General features: G+C 40.2%; 1 protein-coding gene across 12 annotated transcripts in view; it reads left to right on the top strand.

Annotated features, from left to right (window-relative positions):
- Cadps2 (calcium dependent secretion activator 2) overlaps window positions 1–22,016 on the top strand; it is a 518,996-nt gene that overhangs the window by 425,602 nt on the left and 71,378 nt on the right. For 7 of the 12 annotated variants that reach the window (XM_029533832.1, XM_021190679.2, XM_029533805.1 and 4 more), the window contains 3 exons: window positions 3,129–3,232; window positions 4,824–4,832; window positions 13,975–14,131. In XM_029533832.1, the coding sequence (XP_029389692.1) occupies window positions 3,129–3,232; window positions 4,824–4,832; window positions 13,975–14,131 (270 nt within the window). The remainder of the gene's footprint in view (window positions 1–3,128; window positions 3,233–4,823; window positions 4,833–13,974; window positions 14,132–22,016) is intronic. The other 5 variants (XM_029533822.1, XM_029533806.1, XM_029533800.1 and 2 more) reach the window with 1 other exon arrangement.

The following is a 22,016-nucleotide window of genomic DNA, read 5'->3' as shown; positions in this document are numbered from 1 at the left end:
TGTGTGTGTGTGTGTGTATTTACAATCTGCCAGATCTCTTTAGTATTGCTTGTATGTCGAAGACTGATCACTTGATAAGGTTTAGTTAAATCTCAGCAAGTAACTATATGACCTTGGAAATTGGCTTCAACCAGTCTGAACCCAACAACAGAAGTCCTGATTCCTTAGTTTTCAGGATGGCTTTAAGGATGCAATAAACAATATCCTAAAATATGTTGGAAATACAAGTTTTTTAATGGAAATTTTATTCATTTATATTTCAACTATTACACCAGTTTCCCCTTCACAACCCCCCTATTTCACCCTCCCCTACCCCTGCTTCTGTGAGTGTGTTGCCCCATGCACCCACCCACTCCTACCTCACCACCCTAGTATTCCCCTACAATGGGGCATCAAGCCTACACAGGATTAAGGGCCTCCCCTCCCATTGATGTCAGATAAGGCCATCCTCTGCTACATATGTAGCTAGAGCCATGGATTCTCTTTGGTTGGTGGTTTAGTCCCTGGGAGCTCTGGGGGAAGAATTTTGTATTTATTAATAGTTTTAAAACCTATGTTTTATATGTGTATGTGTGTGTGTGTACATAGACACATACATATATTTAAAATATACATTTCAAAACATAAAACCCAAAGTTTCCTGGAACTCACTCTGTATACCAGACTGGCCTTGAACTCAGAGATCCACCTGCCTATGCCTCCCAAGTGTTGGGATTAAAGGAGCCTGCTATCACTTAGGGTCTAACACCAGGCCCACTGAACACAGAGCTGGGCTGGGAGGAGGGAAGCTTAACCTGGAGGTCAGCAATCAGGGAGGGAGCATAGAACACACAGGGCAAACAGTTGGGGGGGTGACTAGTCCATTTATTTGGGAGAGGGGTCTCTCACACAAGGTTTATGTGGTTGTGCACCAGTGGCCAGGGCAGGGGTGTTGGAAGATGCTACAGTCTGCATGCTCGGGTTTTACAGAGCGGGGTGGAGAGGGACTTTATAAGGTCAAACAAGGGGTGAAGCATAGGAACTTTCAGGGTAATAAATTCACACTAGGGTTTATAGTGGGTGAGCCAGCTTTAAAGTGCCAGGTTGAGAGCAGGGAGGGACCCAACTCCTGCCATCCTCATATTTGAGCTCCCCAGGCTGAAGCTTGTTCATTGATCTTCCCTCCAGAACCATAGGCATTATGGTCCCACAACACCTGACTTAAAGCCCAACCATTTAAGCCACTCTACAGGGAAGGTTAAAGATTAAAGGATCCGTGATTCTTCGCATCTTGTTGACATAGTAGGACTTTAATTAATGACATGGTCTCTTGTGTCTTCCTCTTTTCAAGAGTCCACCTTTCATACATGCGCCACAGAATCTCTGTTCCACGCCTTGATGCACACACTGTGACTTACAGTATTCTAAGATTCTCCCTCTTCTGAGGTCCTAGGGCATACTGCACTGGCCCTCTTTCGATAGACTCATCCAGTCTTAGGGAAAGCCCACATTGCTAAAGCACCATTCTCTAGCACAGGGAGAACACGCAAGGCCCAAGGCCCAAGCCTTACCTTCATCGCTTTTCAGATGTTTTCATTTCATCTCTCTAACCCTGTGAGTTATAGGTATTTTTTTAAATGGCTTACAAATGATACTTCAGAAGCCCTTGCTTGGCTGTGCCTGACTTCTCCAAGAATTGCCATCCTCTGTATACATCATCCCCAAACCTCCTCTCACAAACCTTGTCTGCCCTGAAGTTCTCTCTGGAAACCTGTGTCTTGCACAGGTCGTATGCTATTCCTCGGTGACCATGCTTCCTTTAAGTCTCTCTCCCCATTCTTTATACAGCATGCATGTTTGTTTCCAGAACTTTGAAGGCTCTTAGCATCCTCACTAAACAGTTTGAAGCGCCTCCACATGAAACGGGCTGTCACACTGAGTCGTGAGCTACCTTAACTTCACCTTGTTGAAGAATCTCAAAATGATCTTGAAACAGGTGGATGAACTGATAGTGGTCTGAACATCCTTTCTGTTGTGATTTGGGATGTTGAATTGTTTGAGATAAGGACATATTAGCCTAGAAGGGAGAAATGAAGAAAAGAAAAAAGGCCAGAAAGTCAATGACAGATACATTTGTTTGGAAAGCATAGCATAATGGGTTGTGTCTGTGATCCCAGTACCTGAGAGAACAAAGCAAGAAGATCCTAAGTTTGAGGCTAGACTGGGTTATGCAGGAGTTCCTGGGCTATTTAAGAAGAACCCATCTCAAAACTCGAACAAAACCACCCACTGCAATTGTCACCCTGATATTCTTACTTCATCCCCTTTACTTCCCATAGTTGAAAATATCTGTTCCCTGCTGACAGGCTGATGTTCTTGACAGAGATAAAAAATGGCTCTACATTGTAGGATAATTTCTTTGAAATAAGCTATTCTGCCTTCTCTTTTACTGAATTTCTGGTAGCTGCACTTCACCTTGTTGTGTTTTTGTCCCTTTACACCAATTTAGCTTAATGCTAAAGATACCTTCAAGTTTGAAGAAGGCTTCTGCCCTTCCCTAACCTGCCCCCCCCCCCCACACACACACATTTAGTAGTGGGCTGAGATGACAGCAGGCACACAGGGGAGAAAGCCAGTTAATTGCCTGCTGTCAGAGTTGTTTTAGGTGACTTTGTACTCCTCGGATTTGAGATCAACATGAACTGAGAATTCAAATAGTAACAAAAAACCTGGGGTTTGCTAATGCCAGGAATGACTCATCTGGTGAGAACTGTATTGTATTGATAATACAATGTAGAGGGAAGGAAAAGACGGTGCTGTCTGCTCTCTGTGTGTTCCTGACCTTGAGCAGAATTGTAACTTGTTTGTTGCAGAAGTTGAGCATCTAATGTGCTGTTGCACCTGTTAGTTCTTGTGTACTAAGTGGCAAAGCACTTGCAGATCTGTGATTGCTTTGTGGGTGAGATCTTTTCTGCAGTCTGGTGAACCGGCTTTTTAAAGACAATGTATTCAATTGTGTTCCCTTTGTCCCTTATCTCTCAAAAGTGTGCTTCCTTGTGCCATTTCAATACTCTGATTGTCATTGCATCTTAGGACATGTCTGGCTTTGTATTTTCAAGGTAACATTATGATTTTTTTTTTTTTAACAGAGACCATGAACCAGGCAACTCCTGCCAGGAAGCTGGAAGAGGTTCTTCATCTCGCAGAGCTCTGCATAGAAGTCCTACAGCAAAATGAGGAGCATCATGCTGAGGTGATGACCTATAGCCAAAGCATAAGTTTCTCCCAAGGGCTTTGCCATGGACGGGGGATAGCAGTGAAAGATAGCTCCACAGTAATAGGACAGAGTCTCAGTATGTAGCTGGCCAAACATAAACCTTTCATGGAAAACTCTATGTGTGTGTGTTTGTGTGTGTGTGTGTGTGTGTGTGTGTGTGTGTGTGTGTGTGATTGTTGTATCTGTTTTTGACAACAATCACATAGTAAAGACATGAGAAAGCTTGGGAGCTATGCCTCCAAGTTATATAAACAATAGCTACCAAAGATGGAGCACACCCATGTTGGGATGCTATACAAGTTGGGAGATTTTTTGTCATATGATATGATTACTTTGTTTAAAAATGTGGGGCAGTGAACATTAATCAGAAACATTCATAATTTTGTGACTGACTGAAATCTTCCTTTTTGCATCAAATTTTCTGTGTGTTTTCATTAAATCTCTGGGGCTTGTTGTTTTTGCCTTGTTTTTTTTTTTTTTTTTTTTTTTTTTGTCCTGCTTGGAGGGAAACCAGGCATTATCCAACCCTCTGCCCCAGAGCCCCATTGCCAGCCAATATCTTTAAATCCTATTACATATTAACATGCTCTATAGACCCACAGTGGTCTCACTGCCTTGATATTCTAAGACTTAAAATTCTCTGTTTAGTAGTTGTGAGTACAAAAACAATTTCCTGGTTTTGAGTTGAATGGAGGAGATATGTAGCATTAAATAAACACAATAAATATTGGTGTCCTCACTGTGCTTTTAGTTTTGAGGAAGCAGGTGTAACAAGCTGAAAGAAAACAGACCAGATAACATGTGAATTTATAGAATATTTGTGTTTAATGGAATCTAGTTCTCAGAAAAATATGAGAAACTACAGGACCTATATTTAAGCAAATTCTTGGGGAAAAAAGTGTTCATGAAGCCTTACTATAGGTAACTAAGATTTATTGTATCTGGTTATAAATATGATCATTCAAAACATCTGCTTTTAGCTCACACTGTGGAATCTAGTTTTTAGCTTGCATCTGTCATGTGTGAACTTGTTATGGATATTTTATTTTAAACTGAAGAAACAGCTGCTTCAATAATTTGAAATGAATTCCCAGGAGGATGTTTTCTGGGCTAGAATCATGGCCATGCTACAAAGAAAATATCATATGATAAAAATATAGGTATGTTTTGTCTTCGTCTTTGTCTTGCTCTGAAAGAGATTATCACCAGAGTCTAAGGCCCTTCTAAATTGTTTTTAATCTGACCAAATATCCTATTTCCGAATGTGTTTGCACCGAACAGGTACAGCTAATGTTCCCATATATTTTATGGAAATTAAAATGTAGTGTTTTTAATAGTCAATGTAGTCACTAAATAATGCTTGTCAAACATATAATCATAGTATAGATGCTGTTTGTATTTTAATCTGTAACCTACAATTGACTTCCCTGAAACACGGCACAGAAACACCACCGTGCTCTGTGCTGCAATGCAATTGGAACTCTTCTGGTGGCTTCTTTACAAATACTCTGTAACACGGTGCCATTTTTCTGTTCTGCTTATGCTCCAAATTTTTGGAATCCCACAGGGAAGAGAGGTGAGTAAAACTGTTTCCTCTTTTTCTTTGCATAAGACAACCCTTTAATGTGACTGTGAAGCAGGATTCGTTCTGATGGTTGTCATTTTGAAGTCAACTGAGGCTTTTCCTTGGAAGGCAAGACTTTCCTCTGGCTGGCCTTTGCTCCACGGTTAGGCAACTGTGTTTAGTTAGACATCACTTGCATAATTAACGTCTTCCAGCCCAAGCAAAACACCAGGCAAGAAACTGGAAATTTTGGCTTTTTGTTTTGTCTTGCAATTAATTTTTTTTAAATCCTTTTATTTGCTCCCTTTCCATTAGCTCTTCCTTCTGAGCAGTACTGGAGAGGGAACCGATCTAATTTCAAAGTCGTTTCCAGAGTATGTTAGTGGAGGGCACTCTACACTGAGATTTGCTGGATGCTCCGGCCAGTTTCATTACTCCAGACATCACCTAGGCTCCCTCAGCCCTTCTGCTCCTCTGAGGAGGTTAATGTATTTGCCTCAAGGCGACCTCCAGGTGGCTCGGGCTCCCACTCTCCCTTTCACTCTGCCTCCCTCCTCTGTCCCAGTGCACTCAACAGGACTAAGTGGCTGTTTCCCTCTTACACAGGTCCTCCGTCAAGCAGGTGTCCAGCCATTCACCTCCTTGTCAGGAACTTAATTGTAAGGCAGTCCCTCCTCCTCTGGAGGCCTCTTGACCTCTCCCAGCTTTTCTCCCTAGAAAGCTGATTTTAGCTCTTTTTCAGCAAAATCCTTTAAGACTCTCCACATTTCAGGGAGCAGGCTGTGCTGGATCAGAGATTTCAAACAAACGCATCTAGCAGTTCTTCATCCAAAAGCCATTTCCCTCTGACCAGTGGGAAACGCCTCCGGGGCAAAGCACTAGTTCTAATCAGCTACCTGTGCGTGCAGATGTGCGTGTGTGTGCAGACCAGAGGTTGAAGTCAGGCGTCTGTCTTCCTCGGTCACTCCTCACCTCGTTCTTTGAAACAAGGTCTCCCACTGAATCTGGAGCTCACATATTCAGGGTAAGCAGGATGCACGACAAAGTCCAGTGAGCCACTTGTTTCTGCTTTGCAACAGCAAGGCACAGAGCACAGGCCCTTGGCTCCTTACGTGAATGCTAGCAAGGCAGACTTAGTTCTGCATGCTTGGGCGCCAAGCACACACTTACCAGCTGAGCTTCCAATCTACCCTTTGTTATTGGTTTTGGTTTGTGCTGTTGGTAGTTGCTGTTGTTGTTGTTGTTGTTACACATTTTCAGGTTTCTTTGGAGATGAGGTCTTGCAATGATTGGCTGCCAGCTCATGACCAGTTTACCCAGTCTCCAGATTCCAGGCATACTCTACCATGTCCAGGAAAGAGTAAGAGGAAAGGGACAATTCTGGGTCAGAGTCTTTGACTGTGGAATGGCAGCCCCATCCCTCCGCTCAATGTCGTACCTTTCTACTGGAGGTGGGCTCTACAAGTTCCCTCTCCCCCACTGTAGGGCATTTCATCTAAGGTCCCTCCCTTTGAGTCCTGAGAGTCTCTCACCTCTCAGGTCTCTGGTACTTTCTAGAGGGTTCCCCACCTCCCACCTCCTGAGGTTGCATATTCCGATCCATTCTGCTGGCCTTCAGGGCTTCTCTCCTTCCCCCCCCCCTCCCACCAACATCCCTCCCTCTGCCCTCTGCTTTCTTCTCCCTGCCAAGTGGGATCGAAGCATCCTCACTTGGGCCCTTGGGCTTGTGAACCTTCTTGAGTTTTGTGGATTGTATCCTGGGTATTCTGTACTTTTTTTTTTTTTTGGCTAATATCCACTTATTTATGTGTACATACTATGCATATCCTTTTGGGTCTGAGACACCTCACTCAGGACTGTCTGACGGCAGAACAGAAGGGGGATAATGACTGAACTGTAAAAAATTAAAAAGATTAAAGACAATTAAAAAAAAAAAGAATAGAGTACTGTCTGACCTCAAACCAATAATCTGTCCTGTTTCATTTCCTTCAGCTTGTTGCTTGCTTATGCACATCACCACACAACTACCTTTTGCATTAGTGTGTATGTTCCACTTTTTTAATTTAGGTCTCTAATTTGTTATGTAGGTGGGGATAATCTTGAACTTCTGATCCTCCTGTCTCTCCACTTTGGGATTTGCAAACACAGACCACGATGTCATTTTTTTATTTATTTTATTTTATTTTATTTTATTTTATTTTTTCCAGTAGTGGCAACAGAACTCAGGGCTTCATGCGTGCTAGTTAGGCATCTCTAGCCACCTACATCATTTTCATTGCTATAGTTCTGAGAGTATTTTTTCCAGGTAGTATAATGCTTTTTGCTTTGGCCATTGTTTCCAGTTTTTGTTTGGGTTTTATGGTTTGTTGTTTGTTTGTTTGTTTGTTATAGTTCCCTAAGAATTTTGGGAAATTTCATATTCTAGTATTAACCCCCCTCACAGATACACAGCATCCACGTATTTTATTTTCTCATAGCCTTGTGTTATCCCTTCACTCTGTGAACTGTTGCTTTGCTGTTGCGTTCAATCGTTTGTGTGCTAGAATTCTGTCTGTCTGTCTTTTGCTTTTGCTTCCTGTGATTTTCATGACTTCCCCGAACCTTTCCCTATTCTAACATCTGACTCTGCTTCTCCTGTTTTCTTCTAGTATCTCCATAGCTTTGCAGTGGCTGCTTTTGTATGTGTGTTTAATCCACTCTGAGTTGGTTTGCATAGCTGGTGAGAGCATAGGACTCTAGCTTCATGTGCATGTCTAACTTTTTCAGTTCCATTTTTTAAAGTTTTTTTTTCTCCAATATATGTTTTTAGTACACTTTGTTGGAAATCAGTGGACTCTGAGTGTAAGTTTGCTTCTAAGTAATCTGATCTCTTCCACTGATGCATTCTATCTGTCTGTCTGTCTGTCTATCTATCTATCTATCTATCTATTTATTTATTATTCTGTGTGTGTGCATGCTGGTGTGCATAAGCAAGATCAGAGGATGGGCTGCCAGGAGTTGTTTTTCTCCTCCCACTCTGTGTGTGACAGGAACTCAGGTCATCAGAGTTGGTGGCAAGCTCCTTTACCTGCTGAGCCCTCTCACCTACCCCTTTGTCTCCTTTTCAGGCCCATGCCATGCTGCTTTAATTACTATGACTTAGTCTACTTTGAACTCAAGCATTATAATGTCTCATGCTTTGTCCTTCTTGTTTGCAATTGCTTTGGCTACTTGGAGGTTTTTGTGTTTTTTTGGTTTTTGTGGGGGTTTTTTTGTTGCTTGTTTGTTTTGTTTTGTGGTTCCATATGAATTTAAGGAGCATTTTCATAGTTTAATGAAGAAAGTCATTGATGTTCTGAAAGTCATGAAGTCGTGGCATTAAATATGTAGCCAGCTGTCTTAGTTAGGTTTTCCATTGCTGTGAAGACACACAATGACCAAGGCAACACTTATAAAGGAAAGCATTTAATTGGGTCTGGCTTACAGTTCAGAGGTTCAGTCCATTATCATCAAGGTAGAAAATATGGCAGTGTGCAGGCAGGCATGGCCCTGGAGGAGATAAGAGTTCTAATCTTGATCCAAAGGCAGCCAGAAGAGGGGAATCTCTTCTGCACTGGGTGGAGCTTAAGCATAAGAACCCTCCAAGGGCTGTCTGTCTACACAGTGACACACTTCCTCCAAACCACACCTGTTCCACCAAGACCATACCTTCTAACAGTGCCACTTCCCATGGGCCAAGCATATTCAAACCACCACACTAGCTTTGGATGATATGGGCATTTTAACATCATTTTTCCTGATATGTAAACATGGAACATCTTTCCAGTTACATCCTCTTCTATTTTCATCCTCAGTGTTTCAGATTTCACTGAAGAGGTATTGTACCTCTTTGTTCAAATTTACTTGTATATATGCAATTTTTAAACTTATAAAAACAAAGGTAACATTTTAAAATAACATATGTTCTGAAGTATCTTCTCTTTTTAATTATTTTAATATTTATATCTATATTAAAAATGATTACCAAAATAATGAATTAAAAGAATTATGAGGAGCTGGCAACATGTTATGGTCTACTCTACTGACTACTACTAGATTATGGCTTTCCATATTGTTCTGTGCATGTTTATGTAAGCATATTTGAGGGCTAAGAAATACAGTAATTATCAAATTGTCCCCAGAGTTTTTATAGTAACTCACAAATTTTAGCATTGTAGACTAATCTTGGGAAATTAAAAAAAAAAAACATTTCAAAGTCAAATTATCTGTTTTTTGCTCAATGTAAAATGATCCTCCTTATTTGTACTAAATTATATATTATGCATTCCAAAGCTCAAAGCAATAAAAATTCTTAGACTTAAGTCATGTGATAATAAATGTTTATAGAAAGAAAAAAATCAAGGCACAGAAACAGTGTTCTGATATGCAAAGTAAAGGAAGGATAGATAGACAGATGGATGGACAGATGGATGGATGATGGTAGATAGCTAATATGCTCTGTATAGTTACTTAAGAAAACTATATCATTTCTCTCTTACATACTAGCTCTACAAATATGATAATTATACCAAATGAGCAATTTGGGAGAATAACTAAGATAATACTTATAAAACTTCTAGAGCAGTACTTTAACCCACAAAACCTTTTAAATTCATATTGGACATTTTGTTTTTCGTTTTAACTTGTTTGTTCTTAAGGCAAGTTCTCACTCTGTAACCTGCACTGGCCTTAAACCCAGATTCTTCCACTCGAGCCTCCCCATTTGCAGGCATGAGTCACCATGAATAGCTTGGACATTATTTTTAAAGCACATTAACTCACTATCTGTACATGAATTTCAATGTATTCTTGTAATTACAGATAATAACATTCATTTATATTTGTACAGAAAGAAATTTCCATGTTGATTTATTTTCAAAATAACCCAGAGGCTAGAGGAGATATTGTTTGTATTAATTTATAGACTAGAAATAGAAATCCAGGCAGAGAAGTTATGTGTTTCTGATTACTCTAGTCTTGCCTCTAAGTTCAGAAGCTAATGCCTTACTCCCAGGTTCAGGGTTCATGCTTAGCTCCCTCCATTTTCAACTACTTTGATGCCAAACCAAGTGGTGGCGGTACAACCCTTTAATCTCACCACTTAGGAGGCAGGGGAAAATAGACCTCAGTTCTAGGCCAACCAACATGGTCTACAGAATGAGTTCCAGGACAACCAGAGATACACAGAGATACTTTGTCTCAAAGAAGAAGAAGAAAAATTTTTTCAACTGCTTTGAGTAAAAGTGACAAAGAATTCAAAGTATTATCAGCTTGTCACATACATTATAGTTATCACTCAAGACTGATTTATATGTTCCTCTTAAGCATATTGGTAAGCTATTGCCTTCTGCCTCTGTCAGATCATTTACAGTAAATCATGACTTAGCATTAGAGCCAAGACAGATTTAGAATTATTCTTGTGACATCCCATAGGTGCCTTACCAATAGACGCTTTTCTGAGAGAGGTTTCCTCCAACCCAGTGAGACTCTGCTATTGAGCATCTGACACCTCATGAGGTAGAACCCTGGAAGGAAACAGTACAGTCCATTTTCTTCCCCTCCAGTCCAGTCAGAGCAGCTATCTCTAATAGGATGGGCAAGAGAAAGGAAGGACAGGTGGTGAGGCTGATTCTGTGTTTGAAAGAAACTTCCACTTTTGCTTAGATCTTCAGCCAGTGGTTGGGGAGTTGGCTCAGTGGTTTGAAGCCTTCCTGCTCCTCCAGAGAACCAAATTTTAATTCCCAGCAACCATGTTAGATAACTCGCAACAGCCTATAAGCCCAGCTACAGGAGATCTAATGTTTTGGGGTTTTTTGTTTGTTTGTCTTTGTTTTTCTGGGCACTATAAAATCACTATGAGTCTGTACCACACTCAGAGCATGCACTCACCCAGACACAAACATACATATAAACTCAATTAGTTAATTAATTAAAAGACTGGTTGCTCAGTACTTTCTCAAGTCATCAGTGAGATGTCCACCACATCTTGACTTAAATTCACAAGACAAACTTCATCTAAATTACAATTCGAGGCATAAACAATACTTCTTTAAAACATAATGAACTTTTATAGTCAGTAGAAAAAGCATAAAGGCATATATATATATATATATATATATATATATCCCATTATATTCAATTATGTATATCTTAAATATATATACTTATATCCCATTATATTCTATATATATATATATATATATATATATATATATATATATATATATCATTACTTTTCATTCTGAGCCTAACTCTCTCTTCCAAGTTAGCTTTAAAATGAGCTTTATGAATTTGTCTGGTAGTACTGAAACAATGCAGAGCTAACATGGCTGCTAGGTTCTTAATTTTAGCCTTCTGTGAAGGTATTGGCTGTGAACAGGAAGTGAGATTCTGTCTCTTAACAGGACTGAATTCTGACTAGCATTTCTACTCTGCTCTGCTCTGTGAGGAATCTCAGGTTCTACTTGACATTGTCACAAATCTAACTTCAAAGGGCAAGAACAAGAGATATAAAATAAATCAATAAATACTACTATTATATATTATTTATTTACTATTTATTAGTATCAGTAAGTTATGTTATTAGATATTTTATATATTATTATATATTTTTAGAGTAGGTATATATAATATATATTCAGCAAATGCTCAGAGATAATCACTGCATGTGATACTCTGCTGGGTTTATGCAGTTATGCAGTATAACATGCCAGAACAAATCCCTCACATATATATCACAATATTGAGGAAAACATTAAAATGTCTATCACTCTTAGGTCTATTTATATAACATTTTCTAGTATAGTTTAGCTTTTGTTTGTTTACTTGATGCTAATTAGCTATATGGTGACTTTTCTTAACATGCTTTTTCTGATACCTATGATTTTAAGGCCATTTTTACTACAAAAGATTTAAAATCATGTTTCAGAATTTTGCAGCCTCGTCTTTCAGCTTTGTCACTTGCCTTTTCCTGATAAAACCTAATACGTACTTAAATACAGTTCAGAAACTAAGTGGGTGATTCTTAGGCTGCAGGATATAAAATTTTAAATAAATAGTCTTAACAGGGAGACAATAACAATGCATCACAGGTTGTCATGTTTTAGATTGGCTAAAAAATGATGATATTGGGCCTGGGAGATGGCTCAGTGGGTAAGGGACTTGCTACACAAATATAGGGGACTGAGTAGATTCCCAGAGCCACAGAAACAAAAGGCAAGATTAGCAGATCCCTACAAACCCAACTCTCTAGAAACAGAGGCAGGGATCCCCAAAAGCAACCTCGGGAAGTAGCTAGCCATATGGGGGACCTCTGGGTCCAAGTGGGAGACCCTGCCTCAACACATATGGTAGAGAGGGATCAAAGAAACCTATGGCCTATTTGTGCATAACCATACATATATACCACACACACAGGAACAAGATTTTGATAGCAACTGGCACTCAGTAGGCAAATAAGGACAAAACTTAAAAGACAACACACACACACACACTGATTTTAAAGTTCTCTATAAGTATATGAAAACTTATTTAAGATTACTTATACATAGGCAAAGTAAAACAAAACTGAGAACAGAAGCATCCCCCATTATTTTTTGAGAACTGTCTAAAAGCAAAGTATTATTTTTCTCTTCCTAAAGGCGCATACTTTTTAAAGTTTTTAAAAATTATATATATAATACTGTAGCTGTCTTCAGACATCCCAGAAGAGGGCATCAGATCCCATTGTAGATGGTTGTGAGCCACCATGTGGTTGCTGAGAATTGAACTCAGGACCTCTAGAAGAGCAGCCAGTGCTCTTAACTGCTGAGACATCTCTCCAGTCCCAAGAAGCGTAATATTTTTTTAAGTGATTTTTTTCATTACCAGTCATAACAGCCCTGACCAAGTACAAAGTGAAGAACAGACCAGGCAAACGCTGTCTTTAACAGTGTTCACAGTCTGAGTACCAGACGTGTACTCATGTAAGCAGCACTGTGTCCCAGGAAGTAAAGCCGTTCCGTCTCAGGGAACTGTCCAGGGGCCTAGTTCACCTGGGCAGTCCAGAAGTCCTCTCTAGGGAAGTAAGGCTCAGACCTGGAACATGAAGGCCATGGGGCTTTGCCAGCTAGATGATAAGGCTTTTGGATTCTGTTGTGTGTTGGTAGATGAAATGGGCCTTTAAGTTGGGCAGCACTATGACCTATTTATCTTCTTACACAGTAAAACAATGACTGGTGACTGTTTGGTGAGTGGACAGGAGCAATTCTGTTCCTAGAGAGCAGTTTGCAATGTATAAAGACTCTGAAAAGCCCTTTAGCCCCATCATATATAGAAGCCGTCCCTAAGGAACTCTGAATGCTCCCCTTTCATCACTGTAAGCTTAGCAGCAGGCAGGAAGAATGCAAGAAAAGAACTGGTTTCAGGTAGCTCTGTCTGTCATAGGGAGGGAGGTGTGGAAGGCAGAGCAGTTCAAACTGAGAGCCAGACAGAAAGAGTCAAGCCACTTCCTACCACCTGAAGTTTCTAGAACATCCCAAAATAGCACCACCAGCTTGGATACTAAGCTCCCAACACATGTCTTCCGTTGAGACACTTCATCTCCAAGCCATAATAAAACAGCCAGGATAAATAAAACAAAATAATTCCAGGATTTATTTGTAAAGCTCTTACCACACAGTCCTTGGGTATCTGAAAAATTAGGGGAAAGTCTTCTTAAAGGGGCAGTGGTTTTAGAAGACTGTGTATTCTCATAGTAGAATGCCATGCTATCATTAAAGACAAAAATTGAAGGAAATCATCCTACAGTATGATGCCAAATATGTTAGTATCCTATTGATAAAAAAGGAGATATTCACATTAGTTGTGTATAATTTTTAATGTATACAAGAATTTTCCTTTTGTTTTTATACTATACATTTTCCTATAGTTTATATCTGTGGCTTCTAAAGAAATAAATGCCTATTTTAAGTTTCATTTATCAATGGCAAATTGGTTATTGTATATTGTAATACCCATAACATTCCTTACCTTAAAAGTTTTATATTTTATCTATCATACTTATTTGTGACACCGAGGCATACTGCACATGTTCTCAGGAGCATAGTGTTTGTCCATGCTGCTAACAAGTCATCGATCTCTCCTTTACTTCCTGCAGGCATTTGCCTGGTGGCCAGACTTATTGGCCGAGCACGCAGAGAAGTTTTGGGCTTTATTCACAGTAGACATGGATACTGCGCTGGAGGCCCAACCTCAAGACTCCTGGGATAGCTTTCCCCTTTTCCAGCTGCTTAATAACTTCCTCAGAAATGACAGTGAGTACTTACATTTCCTTCCCGCATGAAGTGGCAAGGGATGGGTGGATGGCATCATAGATAGACATGTATATAGCCCAGGCTTGATCTTACTAAGATTCAGCATGAGGAATGAGAGAGCTGAATGAGCTTCCCTGAATCTGTGAGGCCTTAGTCTATGGCAGATGATACCTCCTATCCGTCACTGGAGTGCAGAACAGCTGCTACACAGAGTAGACACCTTTTTCATTGTACCTAAGGATCAGAAAACCCACGACGTCTGGCATTCGTAGAATCCCTGAGACTACATCCATCTCTAAGAGATGCTCTATGTGTCAAGGCTCCCTTTCAACGTACACTGTGATTGAGATGTTCTCCTGAGAGTGGATCTATCTCCTCAGGGGATAGTAAGATACCGTGACATGTATGACTTGTGTGTTCATATTCAGAAATCAGAGAGGAAGCAAGGGTCCTCGAGTGACCAGCATATGTTTACCAGCATAATAATAACTTTAACTGTTATCCTAAGGGTCAGTCTAGCATCAAGGAAAACGTGGTGATAGGCTCTCTCCTTTTCCCTAGACTCAGTCTGCTTGCCAGCAGCTGCTCTCACACCCTGGGTGGGGGTGAGGTCATGAACCTCCTCCTGTTTATGGTTCTTGCGGTGATACCCCACGCTGAATCCTGCCTCCTGCAGTCTGGTCATGGCAGGAATCTTTTTTCCTGAGGTTTCTATTAGTCCTGATGATTTAAATCTTCCTCAGGCAACCGGCCTTTCACCTGTCTGAGCAGGCCTGATCCCATTTCTCCACGGAGCTTTAAAGCATGGTCCTCGGAGCTCAGGTCATCCTGTCACCTGAGTCACTCAGACTCCATGCTCCTCTTGCCAAAGGCTGTTCTCACTCTGTCTATACTTTCTATACGGTTAACACTTCCTATATCTTCAAAACTTTTAAACAGCACTATTACATTCTTTTAATTTTAAAATTAAAATCTATGTCTCTACAATTGTGTTTTATTTTTTTTTTAAAAAATTATTCTTTGGTTTTGTTCATTGCTAGAACCCGATATCTATCTCTTTGATTATTATCTCTTTGAGTCTACCTTCTTAGACTGGGAAAGAAATTCATGTAGAAATGAATGTGTGATGCTGTATACCCCAGGTTCATCCCGGATTTCAGATCTGAGCAAGACTGACAATACCTATTCTAGTAAGAAAGGCATCAGGTTACAGTACTTACCAGCATGGGCTTCAGTTCCACACACAGTCCATCTCTGCCACTTGACCTTTGACAGTAGTTTAACCTCTCTGAGCTCATTCGCACAGAAGGAGAATGGTAATTACTTTTACAGCATCATGGTAATTACATTTACAGTGTCATTCGTGGTGAGGGTAAACAGAGTGAAGATGTGCATGTAATAGATGCTAAGTGGATATCAAGGATACTGTAGGCTTCCCACCTGAAACTCCAGTCCTCAGTACTTCTGTAGTCTGAGCCATTCTAGCCAGGTTCATGTCACTTCCAAATGGTGCATGCTATGAAGCCAAAGAACTGAAGGACGATTCCTAGTTCAGATTCAACCACAATGCCTGCACTCAGGAGAGCCCAATATATTTTATTGTCCACATTGAATCATTCATTCTGCGTGTCAGCCACAGCCAGTTCAGAAAGGCCATTTCTGTTCCCTCCTACCAGAGAGAAGGCTCTGAATGCCCTTCTTGTCTTTGTTGCCTGTCTTTATTCCCATTCTGCTGACCAAATGCATGTCTTTGTCTTAACATTGTCTTAAGATACGTATAACATAGTAATTAATAAGCACATGTGCTAATTCAGGGGTCAACATGTACAGACATCTTTTTAAAATGGCTTCCTCTGTTTGAACAAAAACACAAGAATAATCAGGATTTCAAAAAACAAGGAACTGAATTCAAGCTCAATATCAGCATGGGAAACCAGGCATGGTGCTATGCTCAGTAATCCCAGTGTTGGAGAGAAGGAAACAGGTGGATCACCGAGGACCACTGGCCAGTAAGTCGCAGTGTCACAAAGCAGCAATATGGACATTTCCTGAGGAAACACTGGAGATTGACCCTGTCTCAACCTATACCTGCACATTAATAAACAAGCATATATACATAAAGAACTAACCATATTACCTATGTTGGAGATTATTCAAAAGGAGGAGTTTGTTAATGTTCACATTCAAACAGTAAAGATGATAAATCATATTTAAGGTACACAAACTACTAGGCTTTTTCATATAGGAAATAAAATACTTTGTAGACTTCTTGAAATTTTTCTTGAATTCTCAGCAGTACATTAATGTTTTAATATTGTTTAATATTTATCTTTGAGAAATATTTCTTTATTTTCAAGTTTAAATTTGTGAAATAGAGAACCACAAATTTTATTAATTATTTTATTATTTACATTTCAATTATTCCTCTTCTCAGTCCCACCTCCATGAGCTCCTTACCCTATTCCCTCTCCATTTTGCCTTTAAGAGAGTCCTCCCCAACCCACCCCCCCACCCCCACGTCATGCCTCAAGCATTGCCCTTTTCTGGGGCATCAAGCCTCCACAGGACCTACTGAATCCCCTCCTACTGGGGCCAGATAGGCAGTCCTCTGCTATATACATAGCAGGGGTCACAGACCAGCCCACGTATGTATGCTCTCTGGTTGGTAGCTTGGTGACTGGGAGTTCTGAGGGGTCCAGTTAGTTGATGATGTTGTTCTTCCTATGGGGTTGCAATTCAGCTCCGTCAGGCCTTCCCCTAACTCTTCCATGGGAGTCCCTGGGCTCAGTCTAACGGCTGGCTGTAAGTATCGCATCAGTCTCAGTTAGGTGCTGGCAGAGCCTCTCAGAGGACAGCCATACCAGGCTCCTGCCAAACACAACATGACATCATCAATAAGTGTCAGGGATTGGTACCTGCACAGGGAATGAAACCCAAGTTGGGGCAGTCTGTGAATGGCCTTTCCTTCAGCCTCTGCTCCATTTTTGTCCCTGAATTTCCTTTAAACAGGAACAATTCTGGGTCAAAAATTTTAAGATGGGTTTGTGGCCCCATTCTTTAACTGGGGAGCCATCTCTATCTATTGGGAGTGGTCTCTTCAGGTTCCATTTCCCTGTTTTGGGGGGCATTTTTGTCTAATGTCATCCTCATTAGATCCTGGGAGCCTCTCACATCCCTGGTATCTGGGACTTTCTAGAGGTTTCTCCCCTGCCCCACCCCATACTGCTGCGTATTTCTATTCATTCTTCTGGCCCTCTGGGCTTCTTTCTCCCTACCCCCATACATGATCCTGCCCCCCCTTTTTGTTCCTCCTCCTCTTCCCCTCTCTCTTCTCCCACCCTGGTCCCTCCTTCCTTCTGCCTCTCATGATTATTTTGTACTTCCCTTCTAAGTGGACTTGAAGTATCCACACTTGGCCCTTCCTTCTTGTTAAGTTTCGTATGGTCTGTGAGTTGTATCATGGATTTTTCTGAACTTTTTGGCTAATATCCACTTATCGGTGAGTACATACCATGTATGTATTTGGGGGCCTGGGAAAACCACAATTTTTTAATCTTTATTTTATGTGTACATGTGTGTGTGTATACATATATATGTACATGTATTTATTTTACATGTACATGCATATATATGTATACAATATGTTATGTGTATATACCACATGTATACATGAGCCAACAGAAGTCAGAAGAGAACATCAGATCTAGAATTAAAGTTATAGGCAGTTGTGGGTCCTGAGAACCAAATATGGGTGTTCTGTAGAACAATAAATGCTTTTAACTACTGAACCATCTCTTAAGACCCAAGAGAACCACAAGATTTTAATTTGTCAGGTAGATCCACAAATATTTAGTTCATGATGATTTCATATTCCACTCCTATTTTATAGTATTTCCATCATATTAACTGCTGTTTGGTGCATATGAACACTATTTTGTGCTTATTTTATTGTGCAGTCCTAGATCAATAAAGAAGCATTTATTAGAGACCTCTTTGGGGCACTGTCAAAACTGAGGGTATCTTTATCTTGGCTTGGATTTTACAGTGATTAACAGATTTTTAGAAAACATCAATTATTTCTAAGAAAAACAGCTCCTTCATGTAGTGATGTAAATAAAAAGTTCCCCTGTGCCATAATTTCCTTTTGGTGCTGGGAGATTGGTGCAGCCTGGGGAATTGAGGGAGAAAGAGTAACTTTCATCCCAAACTCACAAGTTTTGTTTCACAAGCAAGGCCATTAAATAATTTCTCAGCAGTCGACAAAACATACTTTCTTCCTAGCTATTACTGTCCCTTTTGATGGTAATGAAGACAATTGTAAAATAATCATGTGTTGGTTTTTTTATTATTATATCCCTTGATAGCAGTTTGGTGAAATCTGTTTAAATATTTATTGTCAACCTAAACGACCCTCAAACTATTCCATTTTGAAATGTATAGGAAATGATTGTCTTTCCTTTTGTTCCCCCTTGAAAGGGAGATTTACATAACAGGCATTCTGTTGCAATTTTTCCCATATTGACCCAATTAGAGTTATTGTCCAAATCCCAATTAACTACAACCTAAACTATCCAGGAACACTAGCAACAGAGAGCTCTGAGTGGTTAGTCTTGGATGGGAGATAATTTGCTGAATAATGGTGCTTCCTTCTAAAGATGATTGTGTATGGGGGGAGGTGTGTGGCCACAGACAGCAGCACACTGCTAATTGCAGAGGATTTTCGATGATCATGAAGTATTACTAATAAGTGATTAATCTCACATTTTCTTTTCCAAAATTTAGAATGAGTAATTTCATTCAAAAATGAGATGCCAACGATTAATCATCCTTCATAGGTGGACAGTTTGTACTCATTGCTTCAGATGTCCCCATAAGTTATTTACCATCACCTTAAAATCAGCATGAACTGTTTATCTTTCGATCTGTAGCGGGGATCCTAAGAAAAGACTCTTGGTTTTCCTGCTGAGGAAACTGGGGCTGGTGAAGGCAGTGAACCTGAGCGGGGCTTTGCCCACAGGGAATGAGGGATGGAGATGGGGGTGGGACGACATCACTTCATAGCCAGATCAGTTTCATTCCAGAGTAACAAAGCGGACTCTGAGAACATTCATGCAGCAATAGTGTACTTTCAATGATTCCCCGGGCTTTTGATTTTTAACTCAGAAAATGTTTATAGGGCACCGAGTTATCAGGACAGAAGGACAGTGATGAATCTCAAATACAGAGAGGGTTAGATAAAACGAGAGGTTATCTTAGCTGACATGTTAAGAAGCATCTGTGACAAGATTTCTAGGGGAAATCAGTGACAAGATTTCCACGGGGAAATTAGTGGAGAAAAGGGGTCAAGACCTCAAATCCAGTTTCTCTTTCAAGGAGGAAAAAGACATGGCGTCTGAGGTGTGTGTCTTCCCCGGCAGTTAGCAATGGTTAGAGCACTTTGGAGCTCGGAGAACACTTGGAGGTGAGATGTGGTTTCCCTCAAGGGAATAGTGCCAGCTGCATCCTGCTTTTAGCAACTGTCCCCAACCGCCCACCCTCCTGGCCTCACCCAGGATTCCCAGAGCAAGGTTGGTGAGGTAAACAAGCTTGGGCTCCGTTCCTGGCCAAAACTGACTGAGCCTCTGCTTGCCTTCCGCGCTGCCTCTGTGTACCCCCTGCTCCCCCAACTAGAGGTAATTAGATGAGTAGTTACTTTAAGAGGCATCTGAGGAAACACTTTTGGAAGAGACATGTATTAAAAGTTGAAGAGAAATGTTTTCATAATGAAGCAATTAACATGTTAGTTAGATGATAACTGAATGTCTATAAAGCAACTACAAATAGATTCTACTCTTGCATAGTATTTTCCACAGTTGTCCCATGGAGAATAGATGTGGCTAGTGGCCGCCCCTGAGAAGTGAAAGCCATCTTACAAATGGCACTGATCATTTCTTCCAGCACGCCTGAAAGGCAGGCTTGCAGCTAGTCACCTTTTAATCTGTGGATATGCTAGCAAGTGGCAAATGACCATTCTATGGGGAAATGATTCCCAAGTGAAAAATACCATGGTGCTTCTTCCCTAATTAACAGCCTTTTCACATTGCTAGCACATTAAAGCCAGCACGAGGAACACCCGTGCTTATGTAATCAATGTCACAGCGTCTCTGCCTAAAGGAATAATAAATGTTCAGGCTCTACGCTAAGTGAAAACCTGTTCCCCAAGACTTTCACCTCCATAAAGATGGGCTCATAAAAAAATCGAAAAAAGGAAAAAATTGGAATGTGGTCTCATGAGGATAAAAAGGCTAGTGTTAATAATTAACAAGGAGAGTGAAGAGGAGTCAAATTAGCCATAATAGAGCCCAGAGTGACTGGCAAAGTCACCTCTCATTATCAAAAAACTCATTAAGAAATGAAGAGGTGGAAATCCCGCTGGGTTCCTCTCACACTTCGGCTGGATCAGAGATTATTTTTCAGATTTCTTTCAAATGAAGAGCTGTTAGGTCACCATATTGTATATTAGGTTAATCTGTAGGCTTTGAAATATGAAGGCCTGGCACCTGCATGTTCTTCCACCCCCGGTGCTTAAATGAGCTGTGTGTCTGAAATCCACGAAGCAGTGTTTATGGACAGATCTGTATACGTACACAGAGAACAATGCAGAAAGGATATAAATTCTGCATTATATACTGGGGTTGTGTGCCAGCAGCGTCATAGACAGCTACTCTGCAAATGATAGGATGACCACCCAATAGGAAAATGTATTTAACTCTGATCCCTAGAGATGAGTAAATTTTTAAATTATACAACAGAACTTGTTCTCCTCCACAGAATAATGGAAGAATTATAAAATCAGTCGACAGAAGCATTTTCCATCAATAGAATTCCATAGAACTCTAGTTTCTGTATATAATGTAGACATTTTAAAACTACTTTCAGTCTGCATTCTCTTTTTCTGTTGGGAGTCTGTGTCCCTCACAACAGACTTACAGAAGCATCTATGAATTCTGCTTCTGAACCTCAAAAACCCAGGCCCTGCTGATGTTGATGGTGATGCAGCCACACTCACTTGCTCCCGTTAAGGGAGAAGGTATTACAGGTCATGACTGCAGATAGCCAAATGCTGTGGCCAATGTTACATAATCTTGTAAAGCCAGCCTGAGAACTGTTGGATCATGAGGAACTGTTTCTCTGAGCTTTGGTTAAAAGTCATACCCAGTTTTGCCTGAATAAAACCCATAGGAAACAACAACAACAAAAAAAAAGTGTTGATAAGAAATAATTCTTATCTTTAAGAAGCATGAAACTAGTATCAAATGTGGACATTTCTATGTTACTAACACTAATGATAGATTGTTGTGAGATATACAGCTTAGTCTCTGTCCTGTCCTGTGAATTTTTTAATTGTAATTATAAACAGATTTATTATATTGATTGTTTCTATGTTTATAGTACATATATTTGCCTTTCTTTTTCCCAAAGTAAGGAATACTGTGATACCTCAGTTCCCTGTTACCTCTGTTTATGTAATATTATGTACATAAATACATACATACATACATACATACATACATACATACATATATACATACATGTATCTGATTGTCTTTGAACAAGTAACTTGAGAGGAAAAGAATACTTGAGTATGGTTTTAGGAACTTATTCTTGTAGTAACAATATGAGTTAAATACTAGTAAACTATAAAATTACTTTTCAAAATATTAACTGATTGAGGCTGGCAAGACAGCTCAGTGAGTAAAGGCACTTTCAATCAAAAAAGATGACTGCGTTCAATCCTCAGGAATACCCACATTGCAGAAGGAGAGAACAGGCTCCAACAAGCTCTCCTCTTAATCAAACACACACACACACACACACACACACACACACACACACACCCCATGTC

Source organism: Mus pahari, chromosome 2, assembly GCF_900095145.1.
Source record: "Mus pahari chromosome 2, PAHARI_EIJ_v1.1, whole genome shotgun sequence".
Lineage (NCBI taxonomy): Eukaryota > Metazoa > Chordata > Mammalia > Rodentia > Muridae > Mus > Mus pahari.
The sequence above is the reverse complement of the archived record's forward strand: the minus strand, read 5'-3'. Positions and strand labels throughout refer to the sequence as shown.